Genomic DNA, 21,851 nt, shown 5'->3' on the forward strand with positions numbered 1-21,851 from the left:
GCAAATGCAATGTTAGCATTCATGTTGAGAGGGCTAGAATACAAGAACAGGGATGTACTTCTGAGGATGTATCAGGCTCTGGTCAGACCCCATTTGGAGTATTTTGAGCAGTTTTGGGCCCTATATCTAAGGAAGGTTGTGCTGGCCTTAGAAAGGGTCCAGAGGAGATTCACAAGAATGATCCCTGGAATGAAGAGCTTGTCGTATGAGGAACGGTTGAGGACTCTGGGTCTGTACTCATTGGAGTTTAGAGGGATGAGGGGGGATCTTATTGAAACTTACAGGATGCTGCAAGGCCTGGATAGAGTGGACGTGGAGAGGATGTTTCCACTAGTAGGAAAAACTAGAACCAGAGGGCACGACCTCAGGCTAAAGGGATGATCCTTTAAAACAGAAATGAGGAGGAATTGCTTCAGCCAGAGAGTGGTGAATCTGTGGAACTCTTTGCCGCAGAAAGCTGTGGAGGCCAGGTCAATGAGTGTCTTTAAGTTCTTGATTAATAAGGGGATCGGGGTGATGGGGAAAAGGCAGGAGAATGGGGATGAGAAAAATATCAGCCATGATTGAATGGCGGAGCAGCCTCGATGGACCGAGTGGCCTAATTCTGCTCCTATGTCTTATGATCTTATGGGGTGGGCACATCCTGACCACCTTGACACAAAAATGATGCGTGTTGGGATCCAGATGTGCTAGATTGAGTGGTATCTAAATTTGCATTTAAGATTAAAATGAGTTAAATATTCCTGAGGATGAAAAGATGCTGAATGGGAATATTAATAAAGTGGTAGATGGTCAGCAACTATATGTATTTCTGGTGCTGATGATAAATTGATAGAAATAAGCATGAAACATCGGGTTTTTAATGCTTTTACCTCTTAGAACCATAGAAAATTACAGCTCAGAAACAGGCCTTTTGGCCCTTCTTGTCTGTGCCGAACCATTTTATGCCTAGTCCCACTGACCTGCACTTGGACCATATCCCTCCACACCCCTCTCATCCATGAACCCGTCCAAGTTTTTCTTAAATGTTAAAAGTGACCCCGCATTTACCACTTTATCCGGCAGCTCATTCCACACTCCCACCACTCTCTGCATGAAGAAGCCCCCCCTAATATTCCCTTTAAACTTTTCTCCTTTCATCCTTAACCCATGCCCTCTGGTTTTTTTCTCCCCTAGCCTCAGCGGAAAAAGCCTGCTCGCATTCACTCTATCTATACCCATCAAAATCTTATACACCTCTATCAAATCTCCCCTCAATCTTCTACGCTCCAGGGAATAAAGTCCCAACCTATTCAATCTCTCTCTGTAACTCAGCTTCTCAAGTCCCGGCAACATCCTTGTGAACCTTCTCTGCACTCTTTCAATCTTATTTACATCCTTCCTGTAACTAGGTGACCAAAACTGAACACAATACTCCAAATTCGGCCTCACCAATGCCTTATATAACCTTACCATAACACTCCAACTTTTATACTCGATACTCCGATTTATAAAGGCCAATGTACCAAAGGCACTCTTTACGACCCTATCCACCTGTGACGTCACTTTTAGGGAACTCTGTACCTGTATTCCCAGATCCCTCTGTTCAACTGCACTCTTCAGAGTCCTACCATTTACCCTGTACGTTCTTCTTTGGTTTGTCCTTCCAAAGTGCAATATCTCACACTTGTCTGCGTTAAATTCCATTTGCCATTTTTCAGCCCATTTTTCTAGTTGGTCCAAATCCCTCTGCAAGCTTTGAAAACCTTCCTCACTGTCCACTACACCTCCAATCTTTGTATCATCAGCAAACTTGCTGATCCAATTTACCACATTATCATCCAGATCATTGATATAGATGACAAACAACAATGGACCCAACACCGATCCCTGCGGCACACCACTAGTCACAGGCCTCCACTCAGAGAAGCAATCCTCCACAACCACTCTCTGGCTTCTTCCATTGAGCCAGTGTCTTATCCAATTTACTACCTCCCCATGTATACCCAGCGACTGAACCTTCCTAACTAACCTCCCATGAGGGACCTTGTCAAAGGCCTTGCTGAAATCCAGGTAGACAACATCCACCGCCTTCCCTTCATCCACTTTCCTGGTAACCTCCTCGAAAAACTCTAATAGATTGGTCAAACATGACCTACCACGCACAAAGCCATGTTGACTCTCCCTAATAAGTCCCTGTCTATCCAAATATTTGTAGATCCTATCCCTTATCACACCTTCCAATAACTTGCCCACCACCGACGTCAAACTTACTGGCCGATAATTTCCCGGATTTCTTTTGGAACCTTTTTTAAACAACGGAACAACATGAGCCACCCTCCAATCATCCGGCACCTCCCCTTAGTTTAATCCATTCACCTGTCAGCTTGACTTGACTATATTCACTCTAATGAATACCGATACATGGCTGCAACATGGATGGGAAATGATTTAGATATGCATAATCACTTTTATGATCAAGTTATAGCCGCTTGATTGATTCATTTATTTTCAGGGGAAATTGACTCTGATATTTTTATCTCAATTGTGATTTTTTTTTAGATGAACAATTATAAAAGTTCTAAATTTAGATAATTTAAATGAACGCAGCAGTAGTTATTGCTGAGACAGAACACCAAAGGAGATAACTGCAACACAATGCACATTAAGAGCAAATTATCAGTTGATTCCTTGTTTTATGCAATGTTTTTACACCGATTAAACTTCTCATTAGCCTGTTGATATTTTTCTGCGTAACTTTGATAATTATACAGATTAGCCAACTCTGACTGTATCGAATGTTTAGGACTATCTCTGAATCACCTTGGATCTTGGTCGATAAATTGCATGCAGCTCAACTCAAGAAAATGCAGATGATTTTTTTAAAAAAGAAAACATTCATCCTCCCTTTAACTGAAAATCCTCACCCTCCTATAAACAACTTGTGCTACCTGTGTATGTTTTTTCCAACCTATGTAGAAATAGAAATTGTGGCCGCGATTCTCCCAAAAGCGCTGAATTGGTGGGAAAACTGTTCCAAATCCTGACTGTTTTCTCAGTTCAGCTTCTCACCCGAATCTCCGCACTCTGCGCACTACCGAGGTCCCAGTCGTGAATATCATTAAAAACACGGGGGCGGGGGCCTATTCGCACCAGAGAGTCCAACAATTCTGGAACTCTGTCCGTAGTGCTGCCCCTCCAGCCAACCACCCCCCCACGGCCCGATTGCGGCCCCAGCAACAATTTCCGGGCCAGCCCTGACCGTCCCCATCCCGGAGCGCCCTGATGCACAGCCCACACCCCCCAGGAGTGGCGATCCCCCGCACCCCCACCAGGGTCAGACACCTCCCCCCAGCCTGCCCCAATCGCTGCCCTCCCTCCATCCCAGACCGATCCTGTCTGCAGAGTGGCAGCGGAACCCATCACCCCTAGGCCCTGCCCCCTTGGCACTGCCCAATGCCTGGTGGGCAGTGCCAAGGTGCCCCCGGGCATGGGCACTTTGCCCCTTGGGCAGTGCCGGGGGCACAGGCTGGCACTGCTAGGGTGTCCATGTCCAGGGGGCACCCCCCCCCGCCGCCCGACCCCCTGGAAGGTCCCGATTGCTCCCCCCTTAATTCCGGCGGGGTCTCCTGCTAGTTCCCTGAACGTGGGGAGTTAGTCTAAATCCCGCCAGAATGAAGTACTCCTGGTGGGGTGGGAGATTCAAATGGGACCCGAAGGTTCCCGATAATCACATTTAAAACATATTTAAAATGCATTTTAAAAGATTCAAATTACTTACCTGCCTTCCCGCTGCTTTCCAGCTTGGTCGGACCGGCGACTGTTCGCCGGCTCCGGGAGATGTACATGCTTCCCGGCGCATCTGCAAATCCCGGAACAAGGCCAGCGAGGCACATCTCCCACTGCGACCCGCCAGAAAAGTTCCGGGTCGCGGCCTGTATTTGCCATGGGAAGTATTTTTAAGGCCATATTCATTTGTACCTCTAGCGTGAGATTACCAGAGGAGGCAGCAACACAGATTTTGAACTCATAGACAAACATTGTCTGATTTAACGTCTACTTAAATACTAAATCAGGGTCAGGCCATGGGTTGTTTAATCCAGTGGATTCATATCCTTGTAACCTGGACAGCTCAGGCTCTTCCCAATTAAAAGTAAGGAAAGTTCAGACAACATTGATGAGGGAGAGGTACGGTAGACCAATTCTTGGTATCTGAAGGGATTTTATAAGGATACACTTGAGATATTTCACAGAAGGAATGAGAGTTTAATGCATCCTGTGAGCCACAAAAGTGGGCAAGTTGTGTTTTCCCAAACCCAGACAAAAGTTTAGCTTCCTGTTTTTTTCGGGAAAGGGTTGATAATGGCACTACGGAAAGCAAGGAGAGGGTGCCTAAGGATAGGGAACCATTTGGATTGTCTACCAGCATGAAGACTAGGAACAGAAGTTGGGTTATCAGGAATTTAGCCGGACTGAGGTCGTGGGAGTAAGTGTCAAGTCTCTCTGATGAGATGAGCTTATAGAGAGGTCTGGAGAGGGGTTGATGAAGTAGAAATAAGATAGAGAGATGATTATTTTAGGCTATCGTCTTTGGGAATTATCTTCGGAGGCATGGGAAAGGGCATTTGAACAGATAGCCTTGGTGACAAAAACACACATGAACACTTCTAACTTAGGAAGGGGTAAGTGGAGAGGATTTAGCAGAAGTGGGGGGGAAAAAAGAGGCCCAGTGTTATCTTTGCTGACTGGGATAGTCCCAAGAGTAGCGGGCAATTTGACAGCAAAGACAGTGGATGGGGAAACCGGTTCTACAACAATATGTTCAATTTGAGAGTGCATAGGTGGGGATGTATCAGGGAAACAACCAGATTCAGAGGTACTCTGAATGTTTGCTCAACGCATGGGCACTAAAATTGGAGATGAAGGACGTGAGTAAGTCTTGTATTAACCATGTAAACAAAAACAGTTTCAAATTAGCGAGGTGGGGTGGGTGGTGGTTTAAAAGGCTGGTGATAAAGCATCTTTTAATGTTCTTGTTTTTAAATTCACAGCAGAACAAAAACACAAATACACATGTTGAATCTGCTGCTTAACTCTAACTGTAGCATAATATCTACTTAGTAAACATGTAACTCTGCAAGTCCCTGGTATATTATGTCATCACTACTATGGGTATGTCTTGCAGCTTCAAACAGCTTTCATGCTGACTTTAGTTTAAAATTACATAGAGTTAGTCACTATGCTGTGTGCTATCATTAAATCATCCGTTCTTCTTTTAGACAGCAACAGTGTCAGCGTGGATAAATCAATTACAATTTTCATAGAATCCCTACAGTGCCAAAGGAGGCCATTTGGCCCATCAAGTCTGCACCGACCACAATCCCACCCACGCCCTATGCCCTTAACTCCATCTGTTTACCCTTCTAGTCCCCCTGACACTAAGAGGCAATTTAGCATGGCCAACCAACCTAACCTGCACATCTTTGGACTGTGGGAGGAAACCGGAGCATCTGGCGGAAACCCACGCAGACATGGGGAGAACGTGCAGACTCCACACAGACAGTGACCCAAGGCCGGAATTGAACGTGGGGGGGTCCAAGTACTGTGAGGCAGCAGTGCTAACCACCATGCCACCCATTGAGGGACATGACCAATTTTAATGTGGTCTTGTCCCTCTCTTCTTTTTATCCTTTCCATTTGCTCAGCTCTCATGTTTCTTTGCTTGCTTTCCTCCCCCCCCCCCCCCTCCCCACTTCACTATATTCCTATGGATACCTTTGTCAGTGATACATTCTTGTTTTTATTTCTTGTACTCTTTGGTGTTTTGTTGCTGGCAAAATTGTTTTTTTGCTAACATTATTTATTTTTAATATTAAGTTGCAATTTTCCCAAGTTAAAATTAAAATTTAGCACCCACGTGGGAGCACAAATCTCCATCTGGAAAATGGCATTGATAAATCTTTCACTGGCTTCTGTGTAAGGGCATTCTCTGACAACTATCTTCCCACAGCAGGGGTTTGTGCGGTGGTCTGGATTGCCTATTGTCGCCCATCTCCAAGTAGTTGAAGCACTGTGGGGTACAACATGAACACCTGACAAGATTAGTGGTTATGTAGGGCATCTCCAAACTTATCAGAGAAGGCCTTTCTAGGCAATTTTGAAAACGCATTAAGAAGCTTTTATTTCTTTGAGGGCAGTGTCAGTGGAGCAGGTACTGGAGGATTTGGGGTTGATGGTTGCACTAACTGAGGTTGTGTCATTAGCAACACTCGTCATGTGGTGCAGGACTACGTAACTTGTTCAACAATGACAAATTATCTGCATTTCTTTGCAGTCAGGTATTAATGGAGGAAAGAAGGATTTTATATTGCATCCTGTCACATATCCCAAACATCCCAAAGTACACATGTGCAATAAATTGCTTTTAAGTTACTATCTGTATACAAAGCGCTGTATGGAACTCAAAAATAAGGACCCCACAGTAGGTGTTGCTGTTCGGAGGAGGGGTGGTGGTGTAGGGGGAGGGGTGGGGTTTTCTCCGCTTCATTCCAGATCTTAAATTTCTGTTTTCTCAAAAGCTTTGCTGTGCATTAATTAGCTGCTCATTGGAAACATAATCTTTGTATCATTGTCAGTGCTGGCTGGAAAATTGTGTTGCTACTTTTCTTCCTCTCGATTCTCAGCAGCCTCGGAGATTTGAAAGTAATTGGGTGCTTTTATATTTATTCAAAGCTGGATTACCTTCCTTTCTCAGGTCAAGGCTACTCAGACACACTGCTTGGATCTTTATCACAAAATGCATTCATCAAGCAATTTACTGTCAATCCAACGCCGTCAACATGTGGACTTTTGGATTTGTAAAAAAGAAAAACATTTCTATTCATCTACAATTTTATCTGCTTTTATTAAATTCCAGGAGAAGAGGCCGAACGTCATCGCCACAGACTATTGTGTGGAGCAAACCTCACTTGCCTAACCAACTAGAAGACCGGTTCTTGCAACCTGGTGTATCTGAAACTAGACCATCGTTCTACCAATCAGAAAATAACTTTCTGAGAACAGGAAGTAGCAGCCCCTTGGCTGTTCCTGAAAGAAGGTTGGTGTGTTTTCATCCTTTACCAAGGATAGGTCGGATAATGGTTACTTGCAGACATACTTGAGTTCCGAGTTGAAATACACTATATGCTTTTTGATAGCTAACAAACAATGATAACATATTGCTGGGGAAGAATCTCCACAGAAACGCTTGTTACCAGCAATAGTTGCAGTAATAGAGCATCTTGATTAGAATGGTAAATATCTGACAAGGTTCATAGGATCCCGACAGTGCAGAAGGAGACCATTCGGCCCATCGAACCTATACTGACTCTGACAGAGCATCTTGCTCAGGCCCACCTCCCGCCCTATCCCCATTACCCCACACATTTATCCCGCAACCTTTACATCTTGGGACATTAAGGGGCAATTTAGCATGGCCATTCCATCTAACCTGCACATCTTTGGACTATGGGGAGAAACCAGAGCATCAGGAGGAAACCGACGCAGACACAGGGAGAACATGCAAACTCTACACAGTCGCCCAAGCCTGGAATCGAACCCAGGTCACTGGCACTGTGAGGCAGCCGTGCTAATCATTGTGCCGCCCTGTGCATTAACAGCTAAGCTGACTACGTTTGAGGCTATACTGATGCACTGGAAGTTTGAAGGAGCATGTCGGTTTTCTAGTGTTTATCCAAATCCCTAGAGTTCCAAACTTGCACCATGCTCTCAGACATGGATAATTCTGTTTTTGCCTCCAAAATCCCTGGAAAAGCATGTACCCTTTCCTCAATACCTACAGTGACGTCTCCGATTTGGAATGGACCTGGCTTCTCATATCTTCATCATGTTCCCAAAGAGTTTTATACCAATGGATTATTTTCTGAAATGCAATCACTGTTATGTCGGCAAATATAGAAAGGCACTGCGTTGACAGCTGGTTACTGCTCTTGAGTTCTACAATTCATTCACCTAGCAAGTTGAAGCTCCAGCATGATTGTGGTATCACACTGTCTCAAATTACTAACCTTTATTTTGCATTTAGCCAATCAGTATATTGTGCATGTTCAATATAGTTATTGTGTTAAAGTTGACATTCCTACTTTTCCAAACAGAGGGCTGGCATGATAAAGCCCTCAGCATGGCTTCTATGCTGTAATAGTGCTGAGGAATTACAATGAACAGGGGTGGGTTACAGGCCTGTTTTAAGCCACCTGGTAGCTCTGGAGATATGGCTAAGACATTTCTTCTCCCAGAGTAAATTTTGTGGCTTCTCTTGGCTTCCTCAAACTCTTTGGTAACTTACTGTGCTTTGTTTCCAGAATCATTGTTAATATGACCCTTTATTTTTGTCTACAATTTCCTCTTGCATTGCTCCAATTTGCAGTTAAACAAATTCTCAGTTAATGTAGAGATAATTGTTATGTGCAATGGGACACACTTTCTACTAAAACGCTCTTTTGTATCCCACTTACCACTAAAACACTCTCTTCCCCATTCGCCTCCCCAACAAGAACATAATGTGACCTCCGAATGTTTATCTCCCTGCTCTGGCTCTTCCCACGATTTTGGTTTCCACTCTCACCAGGGAGTCACCTTTCAAAAGGATCAGCTCTCGAACTGCACCATAAGGAGCTACGTAGATCTACATTGTTTCTGGTCCTGCATGCTGACTGGAGACGTTGAAGCAGGGACCATCTACTGGCCATCTGGTATCCAGCATACTTGCGTGTCTTTGCATAACTGAGGAAACAAAACAAATTTAAATACTTCCTGTTGGGTTCAGAGACTTCAAATAAAACATAGGAGAATGGAATACAAAATACTGCCCTTGTCTCCACCCTTTTAAGATTTTTTGAAGAGGATTTCAACATTCCTGCAAGCATTGATTTTGATTCCATATCAAGTATAAGCCATGTGCTTAAAGCACCACGTTACCCCTGTTCATGGCAACATTATTTTATTACTGCTTCTAACAGAAGTCTTTACATATAGAAGCAGTCAGGTTTTGCTCACATAATGACTTAATGCCCCATTGGCATGGCGAAGAAACTGGCCTCACGGTAAAGAAGAAACCAATTGAGAAGCTTTCTCATAACTGTATGTGGATTAACCATGTAAAGGTTTTTTTTTAAAAAAAACTACCTGAGTCCAAAAGGCCAGTTGTGCTTATTTTGTATTTCACTGTCTTCCTGTGCAGCTCCACAGAGTATTCCCATTCTTCATCCTCTTCCACGGATTATGGCAGCTGGCAGATCGTGTCTGGCTGTGGCAGTATTCACGACCAGCCTGTAGTTACCAATGACTCACCCCTCCCCTTCAGCGTTCAAGATGATGGAGCCAATGGGAGACAGTGAGTGTTGCTGAGATTATGCAACTTTTGCATCAGAATTATTTAACCCTGTTAAAGGTGTCTTCCTCTTGTCTGTCCGGCTGTTGTTTCTGTCATGTCCTTCTCTGACTCCGTGCACTATGTACACGATGCTTAATGCAGTGAACTTCCATTCTCAGCTGGAGTTCAGTGGAAGCAGGGATCTAATCTGAAAGGAAGAAACATTTGTAAGCAGTACCAACTAGCCTGTTCCTTGCATTCCTCAAAGCTCACTTGCCCCAACATTGTCGAGAGCCTGGAAGAAGTCGTCATTTTGGGGAGGCCTCCAAAATTAGGAAATTAATTTTAAAATCTAGAGGGGGCTGTGGGTAATTTTACTGAATGTGATTTCAGAGAAGTGACGCTCAGTTGTTGGTCCACACGGTTTCGGTGGAATCGCCTATGCATTTTGGGCATTTGTACCTGACTTCAGTTGGACAAGGTTCTCATTTGTGCGATGAGCACAATTGGGGGAGGGCGGGGTGGTTGGGGGGCATTGGGGTGGGGGGGACACTGGGAGGAAGAAAGAAGAACAACAAAACCAAAGTCTGAAGGTGGAAATGACCAGGCTGCGAGGAAAGATTTTGTGCCGTTCCTTGCTGCAGTGTGAAAATAAATGGTTGCGAGCTCTTGCAGTCAATAAAAGAAATCAGTTATGCTTAAATAGCTGTCAGAATTGAAACCAGCAAATAAAGGCGAGTTGCAGTAAGAACAGAAATAATTCCTATATCCATCATCTTTCAGGCAGTGAACCATTGCTGACACTGCCAATGAATGCCCTAAGAATCTTGTTGATGAAAGAAAGGGTCCTTTATGGAAAAATGATCATCCAACGGTACAATATGCTCTCAATACTCCTGTCCAAATAAAATTTTCAATTTCACAGAAGCCTGTATGCGCGAGAGAGATTGGGTTAATAATGTGACTGGCATGGATGGTTTTGATAGCAATGTGGAAAAGTTTTTGCTTTTATTTTCTTTTTAATTAAAAGTTTTGTGATTGAACAGAATATCGATTTTAGTTTTATGTTCAAGGTACTTCAGGTTACCTGAACGTCTAAGATAAAGTTCTTCTAAATAATTAAGTATGAATACATACATGCATTTTGTGCTTGACTTGTTTATATGGAAACTGTAGCATGTAAATCCATTTAATCCAACAGGAAAAAAATTCCATTGTTTTGGACTATATCTCATCAAACTCAATTCCAGTGAACCAAGTCCTGTGCCATTCATTCTCATTTAATTTTCCAGTTCAAAGATGGAATACTTGCGGCGGGGGGGGGGGGGGGATTCTCCCAGCCCGCTCCGCTGCTTTTGTAGCGCAGTGGGCCAGGAGATTTGAGCAGAGGCCATTTCGGGGGCTCCCTGCTGGGCGCCACAGCCTCCGCAAGTCTCTGGGCGCCAGATTTCTGGCACCATCAGCTCCACGCCAGAAATCGGAGTGGAGCTGCGTAATTTATGGAGATATTTATTTAAATCTAATTTACATTGAATTAGCGGGCCCAGCACTGAAGTCTCCGGGGCCCACTGACATCTCTACCCCCTGGCCAGGAGTGGTTCTCTCTAGTGGGGTGTACCCTAGCTCCCTACTAACGGGAAACTAGCAACCAGAGCCTGCTGGAGTGAAGGGGGGCAATCGAGGTCCTCCCCGCCAGAGGGTCGGGGGTAAGCAAGATTGCTCCCTGGGCAGTGCCAGCCTGGCCCCTGGGCACTGCCCAAAGGGCAAATGCCAATGCCCAGGGGTCAACTTGGCACTGCGTACTGGGCATTGGACAGTGCCAAGGGGGTGGAGCCTAATGAGGAGTGGGGGCTAATGGGGCGGGACCTAACAGGGCAGGACTTTGGTGGTGGGGGTGGGATCGGTGAGGGTGGGGGGGTCCCTGCCACTCTACATAGGAATCGCGAGCAGAGGGAGGGATGCCACTGATCGGGGCTGAGCATCGGTGTTTGGGGGGCCATTGGTGGGGGGGGGGGGGGGGAGATCAGGTCATTTGGGCCACCAAGTCTGTGCCGACACAGATGCCCCTCTAATCTAATATTTTCTTGCCTCCAGGTGGTCCATATCCCTCTATTCCCTGCCTATTCATGTATCTGTCTAGATGCCTCTTGAACATTGTTAATGAATCTGCTTCCACCACCTCCTCCAGTAGCGCATTCCAGTCATTCACCACCACCTGTGTGAAAAAACCTGCCCCTTACATCTCTTTTAAACTTTTCCCCTCTCACTTTCAACCCGAGTAATTGACCCTTCGACCCTGGGGAAAAGATTCTTAACTATCCAAGCCTGTCATAATCTTGTAAACCTCTATCAAGTTTCCCCCCCCACCCTCATCATCCGATGCTCCAATGAAAACAATCCAAGTTTGTTTAACCTTTCTTCATAGTCCATATTCTCCAAACCAGGCAACATCCTGGTAAATCTCTTCTCCACCCTTTCCAATGCATCAACATCCTTCCGGTAGTGTGGTGACCAGAATTATATACAATACTCCAAATGCGGTCTAACCAAAGTCTTATACAGCTGTAACATGATTTTCCAATTCCTATACTCAACGCCCCACCGATGAAGGCCAGCATGCCATACGCCTTCTTGACCACCTTGTCCACTGAGTTGCCACCTTCAGGGAACTGTGGATCTGCACACCTAGATCTCTCTGTATGCTAATATTTCTAAGGGCGCTACCATTTACTGTATACTTTCCTTCTGCAGTAGACCTTCCAAATCGCATCACCTCACATTTGTCCAGGTTAAATTCCACCTGCCATCTTTCGGCCCAGATCTCCAGCTGATTTATATCCTGCTCTATCCTCAGACAATTCTCCTCACTATCCGCTACTCCCCCAATTTCTGTATAATCTGCAAATTTACTAATCAGACCACCTACATTTTCCTCCAAATCATTTATATATATATTTCAAACAACAGAGATCCCAGCACTGATCCTTGTGGGACTCCGCTTGTCACAGACCTCCAGTTAGAAAAGTACCCTTCAACTGCTACTCTCTGCTTTCTGTGCCCAATAAGAAGACTCAACACCAGGTTAAAGTCCAACAGGTTTATTTGGTAGCAAAAGCCACTAGCTTTCGGAGCGCTGCTCCTTCGTCAGGTAAGTGGGAGTTCTGTTCACAAACAGGGCATATAAAGACACAAACTCAATTTACAAAATAATGGTTGGAATGCGAGTCTTTACAGGTAATCAAGTCTTAAAGGTACAGACAATGTGAGTGGAGAGAGCGTTAAGCACAGGTTAAGGAGATGTGTATTGTCTCCAGACAGGACAGGTGAAGACTAGTTTTCCTGCACGGTTAATGCCTGTCGATTGTCCTATTTGAAGGCGTTTCTTTTTCCAGCATTGAGGACACGTCTCCATGAGGACGGCCTCAACCGGGATCTTGGGTTCATGTCACACTATCTGTAACCTCCACGACTTGCCTGGGCTTGCAAAATCTCACTAACTGTCCTGTCTGGAGACAATACACATCTCTTTAACCTGTGCTTAATCCTCTACTCACATTGTCTGTACCTTTAAGACTTGATTACCTGTAAAGACTCCCATTCAAACCATTATTTTGTAAATTGAGTTTGTGTCTTTATATGCCCTGTTTGTGAACAGAACTCCCACTTACCTAACGAAGGAGCAGCGCTCCGAAAGCTAGTGGCTTTTGCTACCAAATAAACCTGGTGGACATTAATCTGGTGTTGTGAGACTTACTGTGTTTATCCCAGTCCAACGCTGGCATCTCCACTTCTATGCCCAAGCCAGTTTTGTATGCACCTTACCAGCTCACCTCGGATCCCATATGACTTCACTTTCTGTATCAGCCTGTCGTGAGGAACCTTATCGAAGGCTCTACTAAAGTCCATGCATACAACATCCATTGTCCTGCCCTGGTCAATTTTTCTTGTCACTTCCTCAAAGAACTCAAGTTTGTGAGTCATGACCTCCCCTTCACAAAACCATACTGCCTATTGCTTATAAACCTATTCTGTTCCAGATGTGAGTGCATCCTGTCCCTAAGAATCTTCTCCAATAATTTCCCCACAACTGATGTGAGGCTCAAAGGCCTATAATTTCCCGAATTGTCTTTTCTGCTCTTCTTAAACAGAGGAACAATGTTAGCTACTCTCCAATCCTCTGCTACCTCGCCCATGACTAAAGAGGATACAAAGCTTTTGGCCAAGGCCTCAGGAATTTCTCCCCTCTCCTCTCTCAGTATTTGGGTCTCACAAACTTGAGTTGTTTGAGGAAGTGACAAGAAAAATTGACCAGGGCAGGGCAATGGATGTTGTATACATGGGGTCTTGTCCACCTTAATGTTTTTCGAAACCTTCAATACCTCCTCCCTTTTTATCTCAACATGTCCTAGCATGTCACCATCCTCCTTTCTACATTCACCATCCACCACATCCTTCTCCTTTGTGGAGAAGTACTCATTAAGGACCTCATCTGGCTCCACACACAAATTCCCTCCACTGTCCTTGAGTGGACCCACTCTTTCCTCAGCTACCCTTTGGGAAAATCACCCCCATAAACCCGATCTAAATTGACATTCCTGTGGTGTAATAGATTGGTACCCAGGGGAGGGGAGTTCCTCATAGTGATGAGGCCTGCTGTAGTTGAGTGTAAATTGGTCATTTTTAAAATTCAGACATAAGAAATTCCAACATAACTCTTAACTCCACTCCAACTCTAGTCACTTTGCAACGCAAGGTCAGGAATGCTCAAATAAAGCCAATTAATGCACTCATGCCAATGACCAATCCCCTTTTATCTTTTTTTTTTAAATGCTGGAGAAAGAAACTCCTTCAAATAGGACAATCGACTGGCATTAACCATGCAGGAAAACTAGTCTTCACCTTTTAATACATAACGTATTTGGAGACAAACAACTCATTTTAATATTTTCCAACAAGTTTGTACATGACAAACATTGGGAAGAAGTAACGCCTACTTGGTTGGCTCTATTGGGAGGAATCTTGTAGCTCTTGCTGGTGGTGAGCTTGGAGGCAGGAAGGGGACACCTCCTTAGGTGGGGTGGTAGCATTCCCAAACCCCTGCTACCTTCCCACCTCTGCCACCATTGCACTTTGGGTGGGAAGGCCAATTAATGACTACTTAGGGCCTCATCCATCCATTGCTGGACTAACCCAGCTACAGGTGGGCCTGCCACCATGCTCTAGTCATCAGGCAAGTGCAACTACAACCGTACGGGCAGTTTATCATGTTTGGCCAGGCAGGGACCCTCGATCAAAGGCACTTAGTCCCTGACCAAGGAACTGGACATTAGGAAGGTGTGTGCCTGCTAAGCGTCACCCCCCTCCCCACGAGCCCCACCCTGCGAAATACCTCCCATCCCCCAGCTCTCGCTTGGTGGAATTTCTGCCCCCCAGAATATTGATTTCAGGGGGAAGAGCCTTTCGGCGGCCTTGCCACTGCCTGATTGGTTTGAGCTTCCCAAGAAGAGGCAGTCTGGGGTCTCTCGCGGCTCACCAGCTGACAGGTGAGAACCCCCCCCCCCCCCCCCCCCCCCCTCCAACACCTCAACAAGATTCTGCCCATTCTTGTCCTCCAACCAATCTAACTTGTTCCAACAGCTGACAAACCTGTCATCCGATATCTGTTTCTGCCAAGCTCCAATCTCGGCAAAGATGCTGATTTGTTTTATTATGGGCACAAACTGTCAGCTTGACAAAATGACAGTTGACACTATTGGAAAGCAATTTTGTGTTTTGAAACATTCCAAGTAAAATATTCCCAGGATTATTTTTAATGCAAATGAAAGGGAATAATGAGCATTTTGGTGTTTTAAAAATCTGAGTAACTTCACAATCCCAATGGAATCTCAAATTTACAGTCAAAATAACGAGTTTTTCTTTTTCCAGCTGTCCACTCATCCCAGAACGCAGGGCCAAGCTGGAGGAAGTCCGAGCCATATTCTTAGCTGCATACAGTGCAACTGTGGGCCTCAGATCTGTATCATCCAGCCCATCATCAGCCATTGGTGGACTTCTAGAACAGTTTGCACGTGGAGTCGGACTGAGAGGCACAAACAGCATTGTCTGACACAGCTGGCATTTGTATTTTTTAAAATGTGTGGATCACTGTGCAGATTTAATTGTGACAATGCCAAAGATGGACTTGTGTATTTGTTTTTCAACTCGATGATCTGTTTCATTTTTTTTGACTTTCGATTGTGTTTACTTGTTATATATTTTTTCTGTCCTGTAGACTGTCACCTCCACCCCCCCCACCTCCTCTGCCCCTCCCCCCCTTCCTTCCCCCCCCCCCCCTTCCATCTCCCCCTTCCCTCCTCCTCCCCCCTTTCCCTCCCCTCCCCCCCCTCCCTCCTCCCTCCACAGCTGCAAACAAGAAAGTGAGGAAACCAAGTTCAGCCTTTGGGACAGGAATCCTTATTTTTGAAATACCTTTGTCTTCATTGCATCCACGTTGGAGAACTTTAAAAACATCTGGTCGTGAATGACTATTATTTACCAGCCAGAAGTCCTACACTAAGAGGCATGAGTGTCAGCCAGATGTTGTGGTGAACGTGCCCGGTGACATTTTTAACTAGTTCAAAGATTGTAGTTTTGAAACTTTTTAAAAATGTTAGCCTTGATCATATACTCCAGGCTGTTGTTACCTGATCGTATAGAGTTTTGATCTTGCGACTTCCTTTAAGACTACTTCTCAAGATAAGTTAGGTGTGATGAAGTTAGCATATTGGTCTTTTTTTTTAAAAGAAGAGCTAGTACTCAAATAGAGTTGTTCAAATTTTAGCAACATTTCAACACAGTTTACCTTGTTAACCTCAAGCATCTGGCACCCAGTTATTCCCAGTAGCTAACTAATTTCATTGTTATAAGTGTAGGCCTTAATCTGGTGTACTCACTTCCACATGGTGGAATCGTGTGCCAGGCATAATTTGTAATCCTAACAAAGCTAATTTATAGCGGGATGGGAGTGGGAAGTGGTCAAATCAAACCTGTGTGAAAACACCTATTTGGTTAACTTGAGTGTAAGCTTGCTGATTGAAGCCACGCAGGCAAGTTCTCCGGTGAGTGCAGGAACTAACTGCTTTGATTTTTGCCAGATTAACCGCAGCAGTAGCACAAATTCTGATAAGACTGTTAATAGTAAATGACTCCGTTTCAGTAAGGTTCTGCTAGGTTCTAACAACTTGTCCAGCCATTGAATGAATTGTTTGACAATGTCAACGTAAGTGAGAAAACAGTAGTAAGATAGTATGTTGTCATTAGCAGATCTAATTTAATTCAGCTTTAGACTCATTTTCTAAAGATTTAAGATTGTTTCTATTTTTTTAATACTACATTTAACCTGCTTAAGAAACTTGGATGATATTTTTGTAACACTTTTCGTTTGAAAAAAAATAGTCTATTTATTTTAAATGTAGTTTAATTCCTGGTAGGATGATCTATTTCCTCTTGTAAAATGGAACTTGTCTTCTCTGGATTCTGTTGTATAATCCAGCTATTCAAATTTTACAACATCTATTTTTAAGTTGCCTTAAGGGAAAAAAGAAAGGCTCCCATTGAGGATTAAGTGAGGGGGAACCTGTATGTTACATCTTTAGAGATTTGTTTAAAAATGTTGTGCTATAATTTTTCATAGAAGGAAGATGATTAACAGTTAAGTGGTAAATGATGACCGTAACGCTTCAGTCAAGTTGTTGACTGTGAAATCAACTTTGAACTCTTGGATGCAAGAGCATAAAAAGTCAAGAATGAGAAAAGGCCACAAAGCCCACCAAAACTCACCCCTCCAGTGCCTCAATTCTGGCATCCAGATTCACCTTGAATCCCTCGTTTTGTTTCCTTCCCCTGCCCAACAAATTTATCCAAATATTTGTCACTCTGAATAAAGAATAAATACGTAACAATTGTTTCAAATTTGCCTATTGCTAGTTTAAATTCATGTCTTTTGGTTCTACCTGATTGACTTAATTTGAAGAATTGTTCTGTATTTGCCTTATCTGTGGCATGTAAACATCACTTGGAACTTCTCTCCTCCCTTTGCCACAATTTTTTTGGAGTCACTTTTAAGATTAGAACAGACTTCCATTTGTTGTATAATAAAAACTGTGAGGAAGTTGCAGCAGCAACCATGAAGAAACAAAATAGGTGAATGTTTTGAGGTTTGGAGCGGGATTCTCTGATCTCGTTCATTCCCGCCCTGCTACCAGTGAGAAAGGATAGTTTGGCACTCAGCCAAAACCTCATTCACTGCAGTGACACTGGAACATCCCAACCACAGGTAAAGTCAGAGGCTTCCAGAATCTTTCGATTCTGACCCAGTATACCTAAAATGTTCATTGTTTTTCATCTCTTCAGCTGCTGACCAACCTGTTGTGTATTTCCAACATTTTCTGTTTTTAATTTCAGATTTCCAGAACTTCGTTTTTTTAAAAATAATTCCTCCCTGCAGTTCTTATATATACTTGCCACTCTGCTTTTATCTCCCCTGATTGATCATACACCTAAACAATACATTGCATGGTCTACCATATAACTAATTTTTAAATAAGTATTAATAGGCCAGTTTTAAAATATCATGGTTGGTAAGTGAAAATAAGGTTAAACTGATGTGATTAGTGACTTAGATAATGTGAATTGGGATTCATCTGCTGTTTACGTATGTGCATTGCATACTTGGACTGTTTCATTATGTTGATTTTATACATGGGAAACAATGACCATACCTAGCAAAAGTTTTATAAGTGCATTAAAGATCCTTAAACATTTTTTCCATTTTTAAATGGGATGTTTAACAGATTCATGGAGGCTGTAATCCTTTGGTGAATATTAGGCATTTTTGCTGATTTAACTGCATCCATTCTAAGCCTTCTCTTTCCTCCCCCCCCCCCCCCCCCCCCCCCCAAACCCTGTCAGTACATTCACTTTTTAACAATATTATTTGCACTAATGTTTTGATTGTTAACCTTTACATCAGTGTTATGGCACCAGATCTCTCCGGAGCAATGGACCATTTACATTTGGTGCTTCCTTATGCTGCATTGAAAGATTAATCCCAAGACGGTACTCTGTGACCTCCTGATCTATCTGTTTTTAAAGGATATGGTGGCTTATTAAAATGAAGATTTTCTAATTGGTGTTTACAATCCGAGCTTTCTGAAGATTGGTTGTATTTTACTCGGGTAATGTGGGACTGTAGCGAACACTGGGAATCTCTCTAGTTGTAGTACCCCCACTTCCCAAAAATGCAAGAACTATGAGTTAGAAAAATCCTCTTCCAATCAATTATTTATCTAAGGTTAATTCTTTTAAGACTTTTTTTGTTAAATTCCTCCTTGCCCAGTTAGATGTGTACGTTTCGTTGAATGATGTCAAGTGCATTCCATTTCTTAATGGTGCAGGCAATCACTTAACATGCTCCTTTTTTTTTTGTGGACTGAAGATGCCTTTGTTGGGTTTAAATTCAGGGAATTTGACGTTAATTTCTCCCCCCTTGAAATTATGATTTGTGCCATCAATACCTGGTTTGTAGTGTAATAGGGCAATAAATTTGCTGCCTCACTAAAACTACCTTGGCATTGATTTCTAAGTAAAATGTGATCTGGTGTGTTACTGGAGTGAGAAATTCCCACCGACCAGAAGAGTTCCAAGCACTGGAATTGGCCTGGTACAAGGATGGGACTGATCTATGCTAGGTGAGAAAAAGGGGCAGCGAAAGCCCTTATAAATTGGATTTGAGGTTGGCTGAAGGAGTGTTTAATCTTGTTGAGCTGTGACACGCCAAGCTAGCAACAAGCACTTAAGAGTTTGCAACAAAAAAAAAATTGCTTTGTAGGAAGACCGATGTCATGCTTAAGAGTGACTATCTCATTAAAACTTTAATCCCCTTTCTCATGGCTTAAAATCATTAAACTGCAGTGGCACATCTGATTTCTTTACAATCCAAATTTGCAAACAGCAATTTACTAATGGGCAAAAAAATGCCCCTGAAAATTGTTTTATGAACTGAACCACTATTCTTGAGTATTACCATCCAAAAACTGAGCGGTATATTTTCTCATCCTGTGCCAATCTCGGGTAACATTATTGACCTGCCAGCAATTTTCCTAGTTTCCAATAAAATATTTTTTTTCAATCCCTCAGAACAAGTAACATGACTCCACAAGCGGCTTGCTGCACAAACAGGTACAGTGTGTGCTGCAGTGGTGCTTTTAGAAACGAGTCAATTGGGAGGCCTCATTCCTCAAAACCTAGAAAATGCTCCTTCAAAAATGCAGTCTTGCAAATGATTAACCACCCTCGTCAATCCTTTCAAAATACTCTTCCAAAAAAAAACAGAGCATGATGTCTCAAAATGGTCTAAATGTTGTAAGTTATTAACAAAAATTATTTTGAAATATGTTAAATAAAACTAGTGCTGTAATACTAGGTTCAAAGTACATCTTGAAATCCCTAGCTGTACACTGTTAATCTAATCATTTTTATTTTAGAAATTATTAGAATCAGACGTAGTCCATTTAAAGAAAATCATGTTTTGTAGGATATACAAAGGTGTGGCAGCCTGAATGGTAGAGTAACAATCTCTGTTTCTCTCCCATATTGAGATCATTTATGCTGCCACTGTTGCTTTCCTTGCTTGATGGTAATGGTGAGAGACGTGAAATTAATTGAGAGAATAAATTTGTTAGTCTAATTAACTCCTTTCCTTGCAACATTTATCTATTTCTCCACCCTTTTCAAGCCAAGAAGACAAGGATGATCTGAATCATGATGGCCATTTAACTGAGCCAACTCATGGAAGGTGATCTGGAACACCTTCAAGATTCTGCTCTATTTTGACGTTGAGTGTTTTATCAATTGGGCTGAAGGCCTGGACTTTGTTTCGATTGCTAACCCCAGTGAGTTGTACAGTTTCAATTTTCCTATAACCAATTTTACTTATCCTGCCAGTATCCAGTAAGAAATTAATGACTTGTCCATCTTGATTTAGTCACATGTATATTGCTGAGCTGAGGCCTTATGTTTCTCCTTTTGCCAGGTCGTTCGCCTATCCTGAGCAACCTTAACAGATTAACATTGAGGTAATGTGTTCATATGTTGCAGGCAGGGACTCCCTTTAAATAAAGTGGTTTATGGAATATTCTGTATTCTTAAAGTGAAAAAAGATATTACTTAAAATTCACAGATTATTGTTCCATGCAGTGCAGAATCTGATATGGTAAATGACTGTAATGGTTCTTCAGGACTACTTGAACTTGTTCCAGGCAGTACTCTCTGCATGTGTATAAAGTATTTCACCTTAGTTATAAATAATAAACTTGTAATCTTGACCAAATCTTGATCTTGTATTCTTTGTGAATCTATTTATTGTATGTGTCTCAGCTCAAAGCATGCTCAAAGCACAGTATTATTAACAAGATGGATATTTTCCCACATTGTTAATTCAGACAACATAGGGAGCTATAAAACCTATTTATTAAGGACATTTATTAGGGCACGTAGATCCTGTCCCCACAACATTCGTATGAAGTTTGCATTCGATCAATTAAACTTGGGCAATAGCATAGACATATCTGCACATTTCATGGTGGCACAGTGGTTAGCACTGCTACCTCAAAGTGCCAGGGACCCAGGTTGAATTCCAGCCTTGGGTAACTGGAGTTTGCACATTCTCCCTGTGTCTGTGCGGGTTTCCTCTGGGTGTTCCGGTTTCCTTCCACACTCCAAAGATGTGCAGGTTAGGTGGATTGGCCATGCTAAATTGACCCTTAGTGTCGGGGGATATTGGTAAATAAGTGGGGTTATGGGAATGGGCCCTGGGTGGGATTGTTGTCAGTGCAGGCTCAATGGGCTGAATGGCCTCCTGCTGCACTGCAGGGAATTTATGATTCTCTGAAATCAAAAGCAAAAGTTAGCAAATAAGATTTCGGTTGCTGTTTCTTGCAATAAGCAATGCTACCCACATACTGATTATATCTCAGATGCTGACAGTTCTCTAATGTACACTGGGTGGTCCCGTGTAAGTTGGAATGACATGGGCACAGGAGGTGATGTGTCAGGTGTGTGGGAGTTCCCACACACTGGGCAGACACACAGCATGTGGGAGCTGCTAAGATTGTTGAATGAACCCCTCTCTGCTTGTTATCCCCTTATTATCAGTCTGCACAACCCAGCAACCTCTACATGGTGTCGGGAGCTGGCTGAGATGGCACATGGATTTTGCCACATCGACCCGCTCATCTTCATTGGAAACATCGTGGATAACTGGGCCAAGTTCAAAAATGATTGGCACATGTACTTTGGCTACAGCCTCTCTGGTAAATCACAAAAGGTACATGCGTACACACTTAACAGGCCCTGAGGCGCGATTGAAAAATTTGAATTCTTTGTCTTCCAAGTGGGGGGAAGAGAGCAAGAGGACCTGGAGGTATTGTTGAAGAAATGTGAACAGATATGCCTGATGGTGAAA

At 43.2% G+C, this 21,851-nt stretch overlaps 1 protein-coding gene across 4 annotated transcripts in view; it reads left to right on the forward strand.

Moving 5' to 3' along the window:
- mtmr14 (myotubularin related protein 14) overlaps positions 1-20,717 on the forward strand; it is an 88,771-nt gene extending 68,054 nt beyond the window's left edge. For 3 of the 4 annotated variants that reach the window (XM_078209848.1, XM_078209849.1, XM_078209851.1), the window contains 3 exons: positions 6,896-7,075; positions 9,218-9,370; positions 15,275-20,717. In XM_078209848.1, the coding sequence (XP_078065974.1) occupies positions 6,896-7,075; positions 9,218-9,370; positions 15,275-15,455 (514 nt within the window). In that variant the 3' untranslated portion in view covers positions 15,456-20,717. The remainder of the gene's footprint in view (positions 1-6,895; positions 7,076-9,217; positions 9,371-15,274) is intronic. The other variant, XM_078209850.1, reaches the window with a different exon arrangement.
- The last annotated feature ends 1,134 nt before the right edge of the window (positions 20,718-21,851 follow it).

This window comes from Mustelus asterias, chromosome 3 (genome assembly GCF_964213995.1).
Source record: "Mustelus asterias chromosome 3, sMusAst1.hap1.1, whole genome shotgun sequence".
Lineage (NCBI taxonomy): Eukaryota > Metazoa > Chordata > Chondrichthyes > Carcharhiniformes > Triakidae > Mustelus > Mustelus asterias.